Source organism: Drosophila sechellia, chromosome 2L, assembly GCF_004382195.2.
Source record: "Drosophila sechellia strain sech25 chromosome 2L, ASM438219v1, whole genome shotgun sequence".
NCBI lineage: Eukaryota > Metazoa > Arthropoda > Insecta > Diptera > Drosophilidae > Drosophila > Drosophila sechellia.
Genome location: NC_045949.1, coordinates 16,259,359 through 16,280,067, shown reverse-complemented (window position 1 = coordinate 16,280,067; position 20,709 = coordinate 16,259,359). Strand labels below are relative to the sequence as shown.

The following is a 20,709-nucleotide window of genomic DNA, read 5'->3' as shown; positions in this document are numbered from 1 at the left end:
ACCATTTCAGCCGCCCCTTTGCCCCCTCCATCCATTTCGCTCCACCAATTGTAAGTTTCCCTTGTTTGATGCCAATTTTTTGCATTTGCTTCACTGCCCTCCTCCTCCCATTCGCTGGCTTTTTTCGGGTGCTGTCCTAGGCGGTGTCGGTGCCCCGCCTCCCCAACCTCCCAATTTTCCACCATTTCCCGCCCAGCTTTCCTTTTAGCCGCATTTGCCGGTTGTTGAACCCATTTTCTAGAAGCTTTTGCCGTCCATAAGTGGCCCTGGCCAACAGCAACAACAACTACAACAGCCGCTGAACTGCAACAAAAGCAATACAAATCAAATGAAAGCTGCGCTGCTGCATCTGCCTCTGCGATTTTTTCATTAGGGCAAAAGAAAAATGCGGCGATATAAATAAAAATGTGTACACAAAGGGCACAATAAAGTACGGAAAAAATGTTGTAATACAATTAATTCCAGCTTTATATGTGGCTGGTTAAAGGAGCTTTTATTAGATTAGATTTATCGGCGAATCACTTATTTTTAATCAGCTATTTGTAAGTATTCAAAATAAACTAAAGCAGCAACTTTTCTTGTGAAATTCCACAACTATATATATTTCTTCTTATCATTACATATTATTTTCTCTGGTCTTCCAGTTTTCGTGCTGACAGTCGATACTTGTTCGATGTGTATATCTTAATTTATATATCCGTTGACATGCAGACGACCTTAGACCTTCCTTTAAAGTGGCTAACCCACCACCTCTGCCACCCATCGAGCCGTCAGTCCAGGAAAAGTGACAGCGGCAACTCATTAAAAAGCAATTAAAAGACTTTTTTGTTGTGCGGAACACAGGCGTCTGCGAAGACACTCAATAGCCGCTGGCCATTCGCAAGGTCAACACGCACAGAGTATGTATATGAAAATAAATGTAAATTTGTAAATATATATATATATGTATATATATGTGTGGGAATCTGTGTATATAGCCGATGTATTGTCTGGCGTGTGTCTGGCTCGGGAGCTTCCAGGCCTGTGGCAAACAAAAACATATTACGCATACGCCACCGAAGGACACGCAAGGCAAACAAACAAGAAGAAGGCGGCCGCAAAAACAAGGACAAGGTGGATGTATGGACAGGGCGGGAGTTGGGAGCCAAGGGCTAGATTCTCGACCAGATACGCAGGATATATAGATGCGAAAAATATATAGAGTAGGAGATATCAAATGAGCTAAACGAGAAGTTTAGGATACTGAACTACGCATAAAACATTTTTTAAAAGTTCTGTGAGCTATTAAAGAACTGCATTAAAGTTAAAAAACATATTTAAACACTTACAATTTTAATTAGCTTTCCTAAGCATTCTACTCCGTAGCATCATAAATCGGAGCTGGCTTTGGAGTACTACCAACATAAAAATTACAACCAGCCACCGCAACTATGATGATAAATAAACCGTCCACCCCTTTTGCTGAAAATCCCAGCTCACTCACAAAAAATGGCTCATTGTTATAAGGCAAAAAAGATGCCACGACTTTTAAATTCGCCGCCTGTTTGTTATTTTTTTTTTTTTTGTTTGAGGCCAACGAAACGTAGACCGAAATGGCCAAAACGTGTTGACAGTTTTCCCGACTGCGGCTGCGGCTGCTCCAGCTTCTTTTACATCTTCATCTACATTTTCGCCCCCAAAGCTCGCCTTAAGCATGTCCTTGAGCTGAACAATTTATTGCCGCTTTAAGTTATTTTGTCATTCTGCATTATTTCGTTTAGTTTTCCTCGCGTTTTGTTCTGCGTTGATTTTTTCACAGCTCGGTTGCCTTCTTTTTCCATTTTGTTGTGGGTTTTCCATGCCACACCCTGATTTCAATACGAAATTGCGCAATGTATTAAGAAAGCATTTTCGAGCAATTTAAAGGCAATTTTCCCACTCTCACCCGGCAAAGAAAAAAATTTATGCGAATTTGTTTATTCTCTTCACTGTGAATTCGATTCATGGGATTGTTAAAGTTGAAGGGGGGGAATTTATTTGTTGCTCGACGACAGTGATTATTTGGCCAATATTGCGGCTTACTGCGGATTACACGGACTCCAAATGCGAGGGCCAAAAGGTATATTAAAAGATATATCTTCGAACGTTACTTTTTTCTGGCCTATAAATTAAGCGTTAAATGCCTGACTTCATTGGCCCTTATGCATTGCAAATGTGAGATTGTCGTAATGGCGATGACTTCTCCGAAATGTGCGAATTTAATTGGGTTGCCAAAGTTATACTTAAAGTAAGTTAAGCTTTATTAAATCACAATTGGAATTGTGTGCACTTTATTGTTAGAGATTTGTTCATTGTTTGTTATACATTTGTTTGTCGATGCATGTGGCATTCAAAGTTCACGGTCATATTTACCGGTGGATATGCCAAAAAAATAATACCCGTAGTTGTGCACAAGTACACTGGAAGAAATTCCATACAAAAAATTGAGGAAATAAAGTCTTGCTCATATTTTGGAAAAATTAAATTCAACATTTATTTATATATAACTTATGAATTAAATGCAAAGTTGTTAAAAAACCTGTTTTGTTGCCAAATTAAATGAATGAATTTTGCTTTCTGTGCATGTACTCCCCACAAACCAAATCAAAGCGAGTGAAATTCTCATTTGACACGCAAAAAATTCTGTTGTTATTGTTGCTCCACATTTTTGTATTTATTTTCTTCTTTTTTTTTGCCCATTTTGTTTGTGTTTTCCATGTGGAGCGCAGAGATTTTGCGCTTGAATATCAAACGCAGCAAAGGGGGCGGTGCGGGAAAATCAATTACGTGTACGCGTCGCAAACGGATGTGGCAGACTACAACAGCAACACCAGCAACACCAGCTATACCAGCTTTACCATCCAAAGCGGCAACACCAGCAACATCAACATTGCCACTTTAAGCCGGAAATGTGCGACAACCACAAGAGCTGGACGGGATTAGGCAGCGAAGCAAGTCGAGGGTCAAGCTCCATTCCACTCCTCGGATTTCTGGAGCGACCACGTGCCTGACATTTCAATTAAATTGCCAAAAAATATCTATACGCTGCGAGATTTATATCCCGAACACACGCACCAAAAACTTTAAGCCCGAAAAATGCAAACGAATAAATTGCGCTCCTTTGGCAAATTCCAAGCACACCAAATGAAAATATAAAAAATTGCGAAAAAATATGTGCTATATGTATAAAGAAAATCGGGAAACAACTTCCGTTTGATGAGAGTTGCATAAAAACACGGATCACAATGGAAAATACTTTTTTGGCCAATGCCAAAATGAAACACGTTTTTTTCGCTCTTGAACAATTGACGTGGTAAAAGATTTATGGAATGAATGCTTGATTCGGCAATTGGAAAGGGCTTATAATACATATAATTTATTTATTAGTTCTTATTTAAAACGAATCTGTGCTTCCTTACTTATTATGTTAAAGAAATTCAGATTTATTTACTAATATAATTTTAATTTCAATTTAATTTTCTATGAGTATCGAAAAGTCCCCTTCACATTGCACATTTGCCAGAATATATGTACAATGCACTTAAATGATAAGCCCCTGAATAATTACTGTCTTAAGTGAAGCTAATGATTTAGCAAAATTATGTAACTGTCTGATAAACTCTGGTGAAACAGCTTGTGTAACAAATTGAATATCAAACGAAGGTGCCACGGGTGATATAACTTTTAAGCCATACACGTATACCCAGCGCAGCTCAAACTGTGCAAATTGCAATTAGTGCCTAGTTGAGAGTGTGAGACACTGACTAAATGACTAAATGAGTGATTGAGAAACTGACAGCCCAATGCACCGAGCAGACCCCGTGCCCGAATGATATAATTACGTTTCAATTAGTGCAGCAGTCTGCTGCCACATGCCGCAAAACTTGCAACAAATTATATTAAATGAGGAAGCCAGATGCAGGCGGGCGGATGTTGGCGCTGGGGGGGATTTGGGTAAAGCCCATTAAGGCGGTGATATACTGACATTGATAGTAGCGAAAATGCTTCAGCTCAAGTTCTGCGCTGTGCAAATGCCGATTTCATCTCGACCGTTGTTGCATGCAAACAAATGTTTCTGCTTCTGCTGATACCAAAAATTAATTAAGCTCACAGAGTGGGGGTGGCGCTAAAATAAATAGAGTTGCTGGTTAAAAATATGGGTCACAACGCCAAGACAATTGTTGACGGGGGCGTTGACAGTTCGAGCTCATCGCCAAAACTTTAAATATGAATATACTTTCTGGGGGCAAGCCACAAATTTATGCAACCTCATGTCGCCTTTCATCCTGCCCAAACTTTTCAAAGCCGAAAGCAATTTGTCATTGGAGACTTTTGACAGCCTCGTCGTCGCTGTCATTAAGTCCGTCCGTCGCGAAGGAAACTCCCCTTGAAGACAAATGCGATGGATTTGGATCCCCCAATGCCGGAAACTGGGATTCGTGCGCTATAATGCTCCACTTCAAAGTGAGGCATAAAACTCGACGCGAGATGGCCAAACTATCGGTTTGAATTTCGAGTTTTGGCTAACCTTCGGATTTTGGCATAAAATCGAAGCATCGAAGTCAGCGAGGCGAAGTCTCGTTTGGGGTGTATGTATATATATGTATGCAAATGCAATGGGTTATATTCCGTGGGCCACCGACAATAAAATCGAGCAGAAGCGAGGAAGCCAATAAATCTGTGCCGCCAAAGCGGCTCGTAAAAATGGACAAGTTTATGTGGATTTCAGGCAGGCGAAAGGGGTTAAGAGCAGCTGCCATTTATTCCAAAGCGTACATATCGCCACATACCACCGTACATTTCGAAAAGCTCTATGCTTTTTAGACGTTTTCTACCTACATATACCTGTGTCGCCTGGCTGGCTGACTGCCTACAGTTTGACAGCCACTGACAAGACATTTTATGCACTTTTCTTTTTACGACCCACAGGAATTCGCTGCGCAGAGCTAAGAGCTTGTAATATGACATCACAAAAGGGGACACAGGACCTTCGACAATGTCCTTACTTGCAAAATGGAAATGTTTGCTTATGCCTCACTGAACAATTGTTGATGGGGCGGGAAAAGAGACCCTGGGAAAAACGTTTTATGTGCGAATAATAAGTAACAATCATTTGTGGATTCTATCAGCAGTGTTTGCACAAGTCCCTTTGTCCTTCTCGCCCATTTTTTCCCCCTAATTTGTATTACTTTGTGACACAGTTTTCTTCTGGCTTTTACAAGCAGGTGGCGTCTCGACTCGAATTACTTCGTTACTTCAGTCACTTCAGTAACGAGGAGCTTGTGCTCTATTTCGCCAGAAAGAACGAAAGATGAATTATTATTTGACAGCTCGTTTAATTTTCCGGGCTGGCATCTGCCAGCCATTAAATGACGGAAGAGAGCCGAAAAGTTCAAAGTGCAGAGTTCACCACAGCATGGCATGCCAGCCGCTCTTCGCCCCTCTCAGAATATAATAAGTCTTAATAAGCCGAGGGCGTTCGATGTGCGGGTTAATTAAAAATTATTACCAAAGAGATTAACCGAAAAATGGGTGCCGGCGGGATATGCTATACTATGTACTATAATGGCCAGATAGATATTGGTTTGTCCGCTCCCTCATGACTTTCCACCCTGACTTTTCACCCAGACTTTGTTGTTTATTCTCAGGGATTCTGATCTGTGGACAAGTGTTAATGTAACACTTAGATTTCCCATCATCGCCCGTTTTCTCTTATTTGCTCTCTGGTTTCACATATTTCTCGTAGGTTCATTGACTGAGTGTACTTAATATCGAAGATGTTTGCTTTTCTTGTATTTATGTATTTCTGGGAACATTATTTGTTAATGACCTCAAACATGTGCTGAACTAAGACTAAATAAGGGGGTTGGGAAAGATGCGCCAGCTTCACTAAATCAAATGGGATATAATGAAATGTGCTTTTGAAATAGTTTGATTTGAATATTTTGTACATATATTTGAAATATATTTCTATATGTACAGAAATTATATATTTGATTGCTGTTTGCAATTTGCGTTCTATTTTGCAATCTAATAATACATATATATCTCAACTTATTTGAGAAACATTGCGCAAGAAACCTTGGCTTGCGCTTTTGCTTAAGATCGCATCCAAAATAAGTCGTTCTAGATTCAAGATTCTTCGAACGATGGCCTTCAGCTACACGCCCTTTTATCAGCCTTCAATTCCAATTCCAATTCCCTTCCATTTTTTTTCCTTCTGCTTTTCATTTGTTCCGCGCTTATTAAGGCTGACCGCATAAAAATCTAGGGTGTGGGCATATAAAATAATAGAAATTATGTTGATTAGAGACTCGGACTCGGCAATCAACACCATGCGGGGTGACCAGTGGCCACCCACTCATTCGGAATATACACCAGAAATACTACCATATCTCTATGCCATTCAGCTAAATATTTTTTGCACCACAAGTTGAAGGAACTGGGAGCAGAAACAAGAGCCTGCTCAGCATTCTTATAATTATAACATGCTCAGCATCCATATCAATATAGTAAAGTTGCCGTCGACCCGGGCGCAAATTCCATTAGAACTCACAGGGCGCACTGGTGTGGGGCACTACGAGAAGTGGGTTCTTTGGGGGGAGGTTGGGACTTGGGGACATGGGGAGTCTGCCCAAGTCTCAGGCCCAGCACGCACTCAGAGCCCATTTCCTCTGCAAGTTTATTCGATTAACAACAATCAGGCCGGGCCAAAGTCGATTGGAGCTGAGGGAAAAGCAAAGGCAAAGCTGTCGGAGAAATCACTGTACAAAATATTCAATTTAAGCAGTGAATTTGCTGAATCTCATGATTTATTTAATATCTGCAACACGATGGAGTGCATACAAATGTTAATTATAATGGCTAAATTAGAATATTCCTATGATTAAGCCCTGTTAAAACTTTTCTACATATTTAGAAATGTATATATTATTTTGCAAAACTTTTAATTTTCATAACTGTAACTAGAAATTTAATTATACTTTTACTTTGCCAGTGCAATAAAAGTTCTTGCAGTGCAAGGTAAACGTCTTAAATTATGATTTTCTGTTTTCATTATAGGTGGCAATTATTTCCCCCCAGTGCAGGCGCTCTTGCCAAATGAGCAAAGGAAGCTAGAAGGAGGAAAACAGGGGCTTAGATAAGGGGCAAAAGTGGGGAGTAGAATATGGAGGTAGAAAAGCCATTTACACTTCCCCTTAATTGTAAATTATGTGCAACTTAGAGCAGAGAATACTCCCGGCCCACTGGCACTTTCTACCGGGTCTTCAATGTTGACATCAAACTAAGTGACAAAGTTCCATGGGCGGCGGGTAGTCTTTAGTGGGTTAAGGGGAGGCAATGCTGGGTGCGTGGTGGGTGGGTGTGAATAACTGCCAGCCTCACATGCAAATTCAATTAGCACATGGAGAACACACACACAGCTTGCTGGCTGTCTAGTGTAAGAGGGTAGGGGGAATCGAATTAGAAGATGCGCCAAAAAACAATCAAAAAGAAACCAAAACTGAAGTCGATGAATGGGTGCTCTTTGTTTCACCCCCCCCCTCCCATTTACCCACAGCAAAAACCACAATTAAGGTTAATGACATTGATAAATTGAAAATGTTGGTTATCGAGGTTTTTGGGTTGCGTGCAAACCTGATCAAATTCAATTATATATTTTGCCAACACACTCCGTCAGTTTGTCCACATCGGATTTCTTCTCGAGAGTGACACAATTCTGTTCTATTTCTGTACGCACATCTCTGGATGGGATTGTCGGTCAGTTGAGTTCCACTTCGACTGGCTTTATTCTATGGTCCATTTCAGTTTGTGTGGGGGTTTGGAAATAATCATGCTAATGCCAAATCACAAATGTGAATTTCTTGTTATATCGCCAAGCTACGCGTATAGGGTGTTAATTGTGATATCTACAAAAAAAACCTATGCAGAAAAAGTATCTTGTAGGTTAAAATCTGGTAGATTGCTGGCTTTTAGAAATTCCTAAACACCCTGTATTTTACGTATGTTTCTTACTTCTTATGCAAATCTCTAAATAGACGTACATTGGTCACTTTATATGTACTAAGAACGCGGACTGGAACTTAAGTCGTTGTCGAATCTGAAACTGGATGCCGTATCTATTAATATATATATGCCGCATTGTTGCTGTTGTTATGGAAATTCAAATGGTACCGAGTGCAGTCACTGGGAGCAGAGAAAAAAAGCCGATTTAGAGCTAATTTGTTGCCTGATGATATTAAATGAATGGCGTAGTCGGAGCTGGGTTTCCAAGAGGGGCATTCTAGGAGGAGGAGCGCGGAGGACGCATTCTATGCCGGAGAGATAAATCAAATGCAAAGTTTACTTGTTGACTTTGCGGACGGATGGGGCGGTGGTTTGAGGTTGAGGTTTGCTCCTCAACGGATTTAAATGCCAAATGTATACAGCTTACTGCCAGGGGGAGTTGAAGTGGGCTGCTTTGGTGGGTTGATGGGTTGGGACGGATGGCTTTCGTCTATTTTTAGCATTAGGGCGGAGCACTGCCCTCTTTTCGTCCATTTTTGTTTGTTTGTCGCTTACCAAGTTTTTTGGCAGCTTAAGAGCTCGGCAACTGCATCATCGTGGCGAAGGCTTAGCGAAGTATCTTTTGACGAATTGAGATACTTAGCCAGGGGATTACTTCAGCCGTAATTAGCTGCACCAGAGCGATGCTCAACTGCTTCACAGTCTTAGGGGATATTTTATTTCTATTAAGCACAGTGGCATTTTACAGTGAAATATGAAAAATTTCGTTATGCAACGCTGAATACTAAATGCATAAGCGATTTGACTAATATCTTTTTCTGATTTTGTAAAATTCCTGCTAAAGGCATAATTAAGAGTTTTAACACGAGTGTGGACTCACCGTATTCCGTGGACATGGCGCACATGGGCTGGTGGTGGTGCGGGTGTGGGTGGTGCGGATGCTGCGGACAGATGCCCTCGTGCGGATGCGGTGCGATGTAGTATTCCGGCGGATAGAACTCGCCCGGATACTGGATATACAGCTGACCCGGCGGCAATGGCGCAATGCCGTTCGTTCCGTTACTCAGACCGTTCACCTGACCTCCGGAACCGCCACTGCCGCTGGACAGGCTGCTCACGCTGCTGGCGGAGGAGCCACCGCCGCCGTTGGGCGAAATGCCACCACCACCCGCCACGCCGGACCCACCGCCGCCATGGCCATTTTCGTGGGGTGGCGCTAGATTCGGCGGCGGTGGCGGCAGTGGGGCGTGGTGCAGGGCATGGGGCGGCGGCAGGTGGTGGTGGTGCTGCATGGCCGCCATCAAGGCCAGCTGCTGTTGTGGGTGGTGCAGCGCGCACACGGGCGGCACAATCTGGGCGCCCTGCGGCGGAGTTGCGGTTTGCTGCAGCAAAGGCGGCGATGCCGGCAGCGAGCAATTCGATGAACCGCCATCCGAGGGAGAGTGTTGCTGCTGCTGTTGCTGCAGTTGTGGCTGCGGGCCATGTTGCTGCTGCAACTGCGGCGGTGGTTGCTGCGGCTGCTGCTGTTGCTGCTGCTGCTGCTGCTGCTGCACCAACAAGTGTTGCTGCGGTGCCGGCAACATCACCATGGTGCAGGCGGGCGAGGCCGGATTGCTATTCAAACTGGTCGTTGATGAGGTTGTCGAGGAGCAACTGCCACCCGCATTATTGTTGCTAGTTATTATTGTTCCGTTGGTGTTGCTTATGCTGCTGTTGCTTATGTTGCCGTTGTTGTTGCTGCTGCTGTGTTGCTCTGCAACATTCAGTCGCACCATGGTATTCCGTTTTCCGAACTCTGTCTCTGCCCCGTTTCTGTGACTTAGGCCACTCTTAGCATGTTTTCAGTTTAATTATTATGCGCTACTTTTTCTATCTACAAAAGAACACAGTGTTTGTCTTAAATTAATAGTTGCACACAGGCGGAGCGGAGCGCCTTTGTCGCTTTGTTACCAATCCAATAACGTTATCATTTCTTTGCTGCGATAAGAGCGGAGACAAAACAATCCACCCACCCACTGGCACTCGCCCAAGGTTATCAGAAGAAATTCCAAGAATTCAACTACTCTGTCTTCGAAGAATTCGAAATGGGGAAAATTACAGTGAGTTTATGTCTATTTCACTTAAGCTCCCAAACAAATACATATCAATATTGGAGGGTTTCTCATTTAAGAATTTGTAGATTCTGATTTACATAAGCGGGAGAAAGTACCAAACTTTTATTTGGAAAACGATTTGAAAACCATCTGATTTGCAATGAACTTTTCCATATCTCTAGGCCAAATAAGCAAAGACCACACATGTGTTCTGATTTTTAATTCACATACGTAGAACCGACTGTTTACGGATCAAAGATCAATGACGAAAGACTTCCGTTCCACACAGCGTTTCCAGGAACATCAACGATAAGATGAAAGATGCTGGTCATAGATAATATTTTCCATGAATCTAGTACTAAACTAAATCCAATTGAAATTATCTCTCCAAACTGCTGACAGCATTCCCAGGCCTACGGGAATTGTTGTTTTCGCTGCTCAGACAAACAATTGCGAATTGTAACCAGAATTGCGCATTGTGTCAATTTGACAAATAATTGAAATATTTTCACAAAAGGCACAAACCCAGAGCTACAATGAGTGTTGGGAGGGGGAGGGAAATTCAGGGGGCTGATTGCTGGGGAAACACCACCCACATGCATTCATAGAAAAAAAAAACACAGAATAGCGACGCAGATAAGAGTGAAAACTAGCTAATAAGAACAACAACAACAATAACAGTCACTGCGAACAGTACAGCAGCGGGCACTTAAATGAAACCCCGCAAATAACAAAAAGGAGAAAAAAAATGTGTGGGGGAAACACAAAACAGAAAGACGAAACTGCAGAACAAAACAACAACGGCAAAATTAAAACGTAAGCGTGTCTTAATCGTTCGATTTGACATTCCCCCGCTCTCTTTAATATACTGAAAAAAATACATTAAAATATTTATAATATTAAAAAAAAAAAGTTTTCCAATAAGTTTAGATAAAAAATCCTCAGTGCTTTGGAAAAGCGCCCAGAAGAATAGTTTTGAAATAAAGTAACGAATTTTTTTTTTAATTAGCTTCAAATTTTTGAAACCCTTTTGCCTCAGTGACCACTTTCTCCTTCTCCATTCAACGTGTCTGTGGGATCGACCCACCCGCATTTTTTCTGTCTGTAAAGAAATTTGATGCCTGCGCTTTGTTGTTGGGTGTTTTCATTTAGCTGTTAATGCAGCTTTACTTTAATGGGTTTCTTTTTGGCCCTTTCGCTCGCTACGTCTGTCCGCATTTATCGCACCTTCCACCAACAACTGACAACTGACCAAACGTCTCTTTTTTTTTTTTTGACAAAGGTGTTGGGTGTTGCATATTTGAGGAGTGAAAAAGGCAGGGTTCAGTGAACTGAACCCAACTGACAAAATCATTTCCATTTCGGGGAGCACACTGAGTTTCCGCATCATCGTCCAAAAATGTGAAGCACGTGAAAAGTGAAAGAAATGCACTCCATAAAAATTCCGACTTCGATCAGAAAATGCAAATGATATTGAAGGAGGGGAGATATGAAAGGTCTTTGGAGTAATAAAAACTTTATACTCTTTGAAAACAGCATTATATATTTATACAATTAGCTTGGAAAATAAAACATTCCATGATTAATTGTCTTTAGTGCTTCTCGTACATTCCAATGTAGTAAAGTTTTAATTGGCAATGATTTATAAGCTGGCAACTATGTAGTATGTATGATTCCCACAATGCAGGCAAGATTCCTTACAATTCGTGCTAACTGCTTAAAGATACTTCAGAAAAGCACTCCAGCTGAAGATGGCAATCTGAATGGAGTTACCAAGTTTTACACAGACCCACTGCAACTTGCCAGACATTATCGTGAGCCAGAAGTAGAACAATCTGTTTGCGCTTAGGAATTTCCATTGCAAATGCTTTGCGTGGGTTGCATTCTAATTGATTTAGTGCGTCTGCACCGCCAGCAATTACCACCAAACAGTTGCCGTTCCCGCTGCATAATGCTCTGGGCCAAGCAGAAGAAGAAGAAGAGGTGCCACAAGAAGAACCTGGCCAAGAAGTAGCATTCACGGAGGGGGGTTGGTGTAAGCTTGAGGATGGGGGCGCTGCAGTCACAACAACAGAGTGAATGAAGTGCGACTGTTGTCACCTGTCTCAATATGCACTCTCGTACCTGTCTCAAGTACTCCCGGAGACCTCGGTCTTGCCCTCTCCCTCACTCACTCGCTCGCTCTCCCCTTCTCTGTCCCACCAAGAAGACCCTCACCTGCCGCAGTTCACACCTCTGCACACACCCACCTACACGGGCACAAAGAATGTCAAATTTTAATTCAATTGGTGGTGGTTAAATTCACATCTAACATGAAATTATTCTTCGCATGTTAGAATTAACATCGCTACGCTTTTCCGAAGAAAATTAACTTCAATTTGGAATATTTATATTATTTTGTAATAGTAATTACTGATATAAGCTAAACGTGCAACAAAGTTTTTGCTTTCCTAACCAAATCGCATCTATGGTTTGCTTTTCAGAGAGACTAAATATTGAAAAAATCTCAATTCATTGTTTAAAGATTCCACCAGATTTTAGATTTAAGTTATACTTTAAAATATTTGCAATTTCCAGCATTTTTCGTAGTGTGCCAGACAATGAGACACGCACCTCCAGCGCTGCATTTGACGTCGCCGGCAGACAGCCAGGTGAGCTCAGGTGAGAGGGCGGGACAGAGTGAACCGAGACGGAGGACACCACGCGGAAATCTACGCAGCTTAGCAATGTGCTTCTTTCTGGTTTTTTGTGTTTGTTTTCCTTTGGTTTTTTTTCCGCTATATTTAATGGCAGACAGATGAAGAGGAGACATTCGTAGACTTTTTTTCTTAACACCCGCCGCATTTGTGTCAAAAGTGTCTAGACCGGCTTCAGGTGGTTACTGAGTGAAAACTTGCCCCCGGGTTTTTATTTTGTCAGTAGGTGGCACCCGGATAGTGGGTGGTGGAGCTGTGGGTGGGCGCGTCGAGGCCACTCAACGGCAACGCATTTGCGACACGTTGAGCGTCTTGATGAGGCCATTTGTTGGAGTATCGGAGGAGCACCTGTCCCCCCCAGCAAGCCATCCCCACCGCCACCACAAGCACCCATTCCGCCCACTTCCCAATCCGAGGTGTCAACGGAATCCTGAACGTGTCGTCAGTTCCGCCGCTGCGGAAGGTGCCAAATGTCTAATGAATTATTGAGCAGCGGAATGTCGTGATGTGGCCAACAAGTCACTCAAGAGAATGTCCGAATGCTTGAGGCAGCTTGAAAATTGGTAATTTTAGGCAAAATTTAATTACATACAGGCGGAAACTATTAGAAATCCTTGGTATTTTAAACTAAGAACATTTTGCATGTATGTGCCATGAAAAAATCCGTTCTTTAATCAACGACTATTAGGCCTAATTGAAAAAGTAACCATACGGAAAGAACCATCGGTCTAACTTTCTTTCGACTGCAACGAATAACAATTACCTTTACTGAGTCTTTGCCAAGTTCGGTATTGGCTTAAAAAGTAAACGAAATTAGCATTTTTCGTGCTCGACAGATTGTGGATTGAGTTAGTGGAAGTGCTAAATATTTCAGGGCTTCTCCTTTGGGCTAACTCAACACTTTCCCACTCACGGAAGCCAAAAGACAAAGCAATTCTTCCCCCAACTCCGATTCTTCTTGGCTTTTCTCTAGCTGGCGGTGGTGGCTCTAGCCGCTTAACAAATGGCTTACTTTGTGTGCAAATAGTAATGGAGCAGAGGCAATTTTTCTAACGGTAATTTCTAACATTTACCTAGTTACCGTTAATAGACAAGTTGGCCAAGTTGGCGAGAGCCAAGACATGGAAAAATGTCTAGAGAGGGGGGCAACAGTGAACGTAGGTGCAGCCGGGGGGTGTGGGGAGAACTGCAGTCAATGGCGGCCATTTCACAGCTTTCTTTCTTTTCTGCGCTCGAGTGCGTCGTGTCTGGAAAATTCTCCAAGGGGCAAAATGGGAGGCGAAATGTGGAAAATGCTTTGGTGCGTTTTATGTCGTGGCACATTTTCCCCTGGCCAAGCTCAACGACTGGTTATCGGTTCCGTTTAGAATGGTTTCTGGTTCAAAAAACCTCAATTCAGGCCAGCCAACAACCGGCAAAATGCCACCTGCAACATGCAACATGTCTCACATGCTGCAGCACCACTTAATTGCATAAGTCTCCCACCAAATAACTCAAAAATTTCCCGACTAGCTTACACAAAAATAAAAGCCGAAAAAAAGCACAAGACAAGATTTTACTATATGCAACAAATTGGCCTAACAACCTGTTGTATTGGCCAGCTTCTTCGTTTAATTACAGACACACACACACAACACACTATGTTAATGATTTTGGTTTTTTGGCATTTCTGGTTATTGTTTGCATTTTTCACTGCTGTACTTTTTTGCTAGACGAGTATCTGCTGTTGCATAAGGCGGCGTAATAAAAACAATGCAACTACAATTTGTGGCAGCGTTGGCGGCTAATTACTGCTATTGCATAAGGAAAACTTCTTTTTTTTATTTTAGCTGAGGCGCTGTGTGGCATGTGAGCAGGTTGATGACTCACAGACTTATCAAGAAAAATCGCTGGGACTGTAGTTAAATAACACAAAACATATACGCTTATTGCTAAAATTTGTATCGTTAGTCAAAGCACTTTTCTTAAATATCTTCTTAAACCGCAGAAACTTTAAAGCCACAGCAACATTTTAACTAACCGATTGCATGGCTATTTGCCCGTCCACATGCTCGTACATACGCCTCATGTCCATTAGTCAGGGTTGAAGGACCCCACTAATTAAAATGTTCGCCGAGTGCCAAGGATATCTGTTTGCATCTACAATGGTATATCAGAAAATGCATGTTTAACACGCCCAGTGGCATGCCAAAATAATCCGAAAACTGAGTGCGATTGGCGGGGAAATCCCCCAGCCAAAGGAAAGGAGATAGACAGACACACATGCAATGCGGTTTTTCAATTTCCCGATAACTAACTAGCACGCGGGGCGTTGTTCGGTGGGCGTGGCCCGCACTCGGTGTCGAAGGGTCATGTTAAGCCACACAAATGACTAAATGAACGCCCTTGGATTCACCACTCGATTTTGATGCGGGTGCATGCATCGCATTATGACAATGCTCGAAATGCAAATATTTCAAACGCCACATGCGGGCCGGATAAATACTTTTCGACCGTAATGATAATCAATTTGTTATGAAAACTAACGGGGGAAAATACAAAACTAAACAAAATTCCGAAAATAATGCAGAAAAGATACGCATTTGTAACCTAAATGCTGTTCTGTATATGAAGTAGAATTTAGTTTAGATAACTAAAAATGCCGAGTTCTTAAAATAAGCTTGCTATTTTAACAAACTTTTTAAAATATATAGTGTATTTATTTTATTTCGTAGCATTGATTCCGTAAAGAAATAAATATATATTTTTGTGCTAACAATCATAAAAAAAGTCTCATTTTTATGGCCCTATTGTCTGTGTGTGCTCCCATTTTTTGGCATTCCATACAATTTAAATGCAGCAGAAATTACACTTACAGTAGTTGCAGCACACACACACACATGCGCACACACTTTGGTAATGAAATAAATTATTAGAATTTATTGAAGTTTGGCGACAGAAGCGACTCGGCGACGAAGGCCATAAACTCTAAAATGTAATTTAATTGTTGTCGACAGTAAAAACTTATCTCATAAATGCAGCAATCATTGTGCCGCACACTGTGCGAAAGAGAGGGGGCCACAGCGGCAGAAGGAGATGGCACGAGGCGCACATTTGCATTTTCATAGTTCTGTGCGGACGGAGGACTATGCTCGCTTTCTGATATGGCACTGCCGGTTTTGGCCTTTTTTGATAATTGCATTCCTTAACTGCAACTGTTTTTCCTTTTTCCCTTCTCCTCTCACTAATTGGTTGAAATTTCCATTCCGCCTTCGTTATAGTATATATAAAATTTTGTAATTTTGCAATTGTAGTTTGTTGGAGTGAAAAATTAAAACTGCAAACAAAAAGGCCAAATTATATGTGGGCAAGCTGTGGAGCATGTAATTAGCAGCATGGGCAAAATACGATTAATAAAAAAGGGAGTTTAAAAATTAAACATTTTTTAGAGCTGCCCAAAAATAAAAATAACTGAAAGATACACCAAATAGTTAATAAGGAAGCTGGAAATGGACTTGGTTTGCTATAAAAGATACACGAAACGATTGGTACCAAATCATCGATGATGTTATCCACACAGCTCTATTAACTATCAAATTGTTCAATTTATTTGCGTATTTATTGATAATATTCGCAACCAATTTTCCCTGCACTTTGCTAAATAATAATCCCCTTAGTCGAATAACCGGTCTCGGTTCTATTTCATCAGCAACTTAATCAATTTTCAATCTGTTTGCAAATCTCCAACGACAACAAATGCCTTGAGGTGCATCCATGTCTGGCTCTGTGTGATTTTAGGAGATTGTGGGAAATATCCGAAATTGCTAGTTGCATATGGCGAACGACAATCGCTGCAATGGGGGGACACAAAAAAAAATGCAGCAGAGGAGACCCCAAAAAATGTTCGAGAAATATTTATGGAGCACACAAAAATTGCTGCAGCAATTTTCCGATTGTTGAGCTACGACGAGGAAAGAGCACTGTGCCGCACAAAAAACAAAAAATAAAAATAAATAAAATAAGTGCGGCAAAAATACCTAAACAAAAATTTAATCGAAACTCAGGGAGTGAAAGGCGGGCTAAAAGGGGCGGTACACTTTTATTCGACGGTTGAGTTTATTAGTTTATAAAGTTCGGTTTTTGTTTGTGCGCACCAGTTTGCTGCATGTGAGCAAATTGCTTTGCCCAAACACACGTATATTAAAAAACAGACCCATAAACACTGGACAAATATACATACATACATGTATGAAATAACTAAAACCGAAACGGGGAAAACTTTAAGCTTGGCTTTTTCCGACAAGCGACAACGAAATAAAAACAAAAATTGTTCATCCACTCGCTCTCTAATTGGAAACTTTGCTTGGCGTGAGGTTTTTCCCCCAATTATAACCAGATCTACTTTTTGTCAAAAGAGGGTTTACCCCACCAACCCTTCACCACCACCATCGCTTTACATATTTTCCACAGCAAACTTTGGTAAAAGATTTTCCTTTTTTTTTAGTCCTGAAAGTTAATAACTTTGGATAATAATATCAAGTTTTTGTGCTTCTTTTAATATAGCTTTAAATATTGGATTGATTTCTTTACGTTTTTTCATTGTGGCAAATTGAAAACTACTGGGACCTTTAATTGCTTTTTGTAAAGTCATGAAAATTGAGTTAAATTTGACTGCAGTTGACATACTAAAAAGTTGATGGAAACTTTGTATACAGAAAATAATTGGAAATGTGTGTCAAACAAATAAAATCTAAATGTTTTTTCACTTTTTTGGGTTGCAAAATATGAAATAAAAACACGCTAACTTAAAGTGAAAGGTTTTAAGGTGTAGCTAAGCGTGCTAAGCACTCTGAAATTCCTTAAAATATAAAATATATTCTATAAAAAATCAAAATAGTTAGACGAATGTAATAGTATTTAGTGTCTTTTTTAATATGACTAACTAAAACAAGTAGACCACTTTGAGTGGCACATAATTGCACTATGATTAGCTCCGATTATTGTTGATCTTTATTCGAGTGTTTCTTTATTTTCACAGCCATTGTAAAATCTCCGCACGCAATGCCTATAAAAGGAGCACTTACGAGTGCGTGATATTTGTATTAATGCAGGCTTTTCGGGAAGCATGCCTCCACAAGTGGAGGCCCAAATGGCTGTCATGTGAGGTGGCCGCAAAATTGGCCAGACAAAAGACGAATCAGCGGAATGGAAAGATTTCCATGACAAATGTCAAAAAATTCGCAGAACGAATATGCATATAAAACATTTGTCGAGCTTCTTTCCTCCGTTTTTTTTTTTTTTTTATTATAATTTGTCATATTTTGTCATTTAGCATTATAGTTTTGAGGCGGGCACACATATCTCATTTGGATTCTTGGGTGGGGTTCGTTTTGGGGGGTAAATTTGCTCAAATGCCGGCGCCTATAAACTCACACACATGTGCGCGCTGGTGTGTGTTAGCTGCTTGACAACAGCGGAAAAGAGCGGAAATGCTGCTGCTGCCTAACCGAACCACCCCGAAAAAAAGAAAAAAAATAATAATAAAAGAAGAGCAGAATCAAACTAAACGGGGAATGGGTATGGGCTTCCCCCAAACAATGAGTTTGGGCCAAGACCATGCCAAAACGGACATGCCAGCGGCAACAACAATAATGCTGAGCACAATTTCGATGGCCGATGCCAAGAAAAAAGGCTAACACACATACACAGAGAAAAACAAACACTGTTTCAGTGAGCGGCAGCAAACGGAAGGGACTTGACAACATACGCAACATGGGCGAAAAATGAGTGGCGACGACGCTGGAGACGGCGCACATGGCGTATGAGTGACGAAGCTCCGGCTTCAGACTCCGCCGGAGAAGGAAGAAGCAACGTAAAAAAATTGGACGAAAAAAAAAATAAAAACCGACAACTAAGGCACACGCCCCGCACAGATTTGATAGTTTTTATCGATTTAAGTGGATTTTGGCCTCACACAAAACGAGCTTGCACTGAGGCGAAAGAGATAGCTTCTGCCTGGCAGAGAGGGACGGCAAGAAAGTGGAGACCCGCAGAAAGGGGCGAATAGAAGCGGCAGGGACATCGCAGCTATATAGACAGACAGCCTTGGTTTTTGGCAAACGACGGGGCCCCAAACAAATAAACATAAAACAAGCAAAAATGTGGGATCTATCAAAGTGGCTAAGACGAATTGCGTGTTACCCTCACTTTTATATAAAATGAAATTGCAAAGTTATGTTAAGCAAACGTTTGAAGTTGTCAATTAACTAAATATTAATAAATAAGACTGAGTTATATGACATTTCTGTATGACATTTCAATGTAGTTTATCAATTTAAGCACTTCGCATTGTACTAACTGCATTTTTGAAGTTTAGCTAACCAAATTGATCAGCAGAGCGTCTTGGATTCATAAGGGCATGTTCAAAAAAAAAAACTGTAGCTCGCTGATGTGCGGCTTGGCTGCCGGCATAGATAAGCGTTCTTCCGCAAACACAAAAGTCGAGCGAGAAGAGTGGCGATGCTTTGACATCCGAAATCAAAGAGCAAAGTTTTGCGTATAAAGCATAAAGCTTCGACCATGAATTGTTTAACTTTTTGCCCGGCTCCAGCATTTTTCTTTATTATTTATTTTTTGTAGTAGTTCAAGCAGGAAGTCTATGCGTGTGCCGCCACGCCCACCCTGCTCTAGCGCCCCTGTTCGTATAATACATTTTTTCTTCTTTTTTTTTTATCAACACTTTTGCCTGGGGGTCCGAGCAAATGCGTAAAAATTATGCCACAGCTTGAACGACTCGACACGAGCAAAGGAAAAACGCACAGAAAATATACATACATAGAGGAGAAAAAAGGAAAATGAGAGAAAAAAAAAATGGGAAAACAAAATGCCCCGGATACGGATGTTGGGGAAACCAAAGCCGGACAGCCAATTTACTTTTATTTTATAGACGCCTGCTTAAGGTTTCTGCAGAGTTTTTCTCTGAATCTCGTTTTTTTTTTCTTCATTTATTTATTTTTTTTTTTTGCGTTTGAAAGGCGTTAAATATTGCGCATAATTTATGCCTACCAGCAGAGCCAAAAATAATAAAATGAAGATAAAAAATGTATTTATTTTGCGCATACTTACGCATGGGCCAACTGCAAACTATTGCCCAACAAAAATGGCGTTTTCGCCACTGGAAAAAGTGCCCGGCTAAATGCGCATAAATATTAAATGAGCTGGGGGAGAGTGTATCAATTGTTCTGGCCCCCCCATCTGGATCTGGATAACCCTGCGACTGGATCTGGTTGGAAGATGATGATTTAGTTTTCAGCACTCCATTGCAATAAATTCCGTTTGCCAGGCCATTTCCAACTGGTTTTGTCAGGGCGACTCTTGTCTGTCTACTCTCGGTACTCCCTATATACATATGTATGTATGAATTCTATCGTTTATAGAGAAATATATATACATACATACAGATACAGAGGATCCCTCCTAACTGCTTGGCACTCAACATTATAAATTGCCGCATGAGGGGCCCCGGGATTCAGTAACTGGGCAAAGTCATTGCAGCCAAACAAAAACTTATTATTTATATACACATATTTGTGTGCTTGCCGCTGCGCTCGCAAAGTACTGATGGGATTGCAGAAGGGTCTCCATTCTAATAAATAATTATCGTATTGTTTAAGTCTCGAATGGAATACCATAAATCATGACTTGGCCACTAGACGTCGCGAGATATTTGACTCTGAATTATTATCATCACAGTCACATCAGACTGATAAGCACCATGGCGACAGTGTGAGCAAGAGGGAAAGACTTTGGATGTAAGAGAGTGCGTGAAAAGTGGACATGGTAGAAGGGAAGTTCTGGGTAAAACATTTGTGGGTGGTTGGGCAACCTCAAGGAACTTGGTCCCACGCGGAGCTATG

The 20,709-nt window shown here is 41.3% G+C and overlaps 1 protein-coding gene across 4 annotated transcripts in view; it reads right to left on the bottom strand.

Annotated features, from left to right (window-relative positions):
- Positions 1–20,709, bottom strand: part of LOC6614395 (fibronectin type-III domain-containing protein 3A) — a 104,868-nt gene that overhangs the window by 30,451 nt on the left and 53,708 nt on the right. For 3 of the 4 annotated variants that reach the window (XM_032727633.1, XM_032727634.1, XM_032727635.1), the window contains exon 3: positions 8,906–9,898. The exons of the other annotated variant lie outside the window; for it this stretch is intronic. In XM_032727633.1, the coding sequence (XP_032583524.1) occupies positions 8,906–9,800 (895 nt within the window). In that variant the 5' untranslated portion in view covers positions 9,801–9,898. The remainder of the gene's footprint in view (positions 1–8,905; positions 9,899–20,709) is intronic. 4 annotated transcript variants of the gene reach the window in all.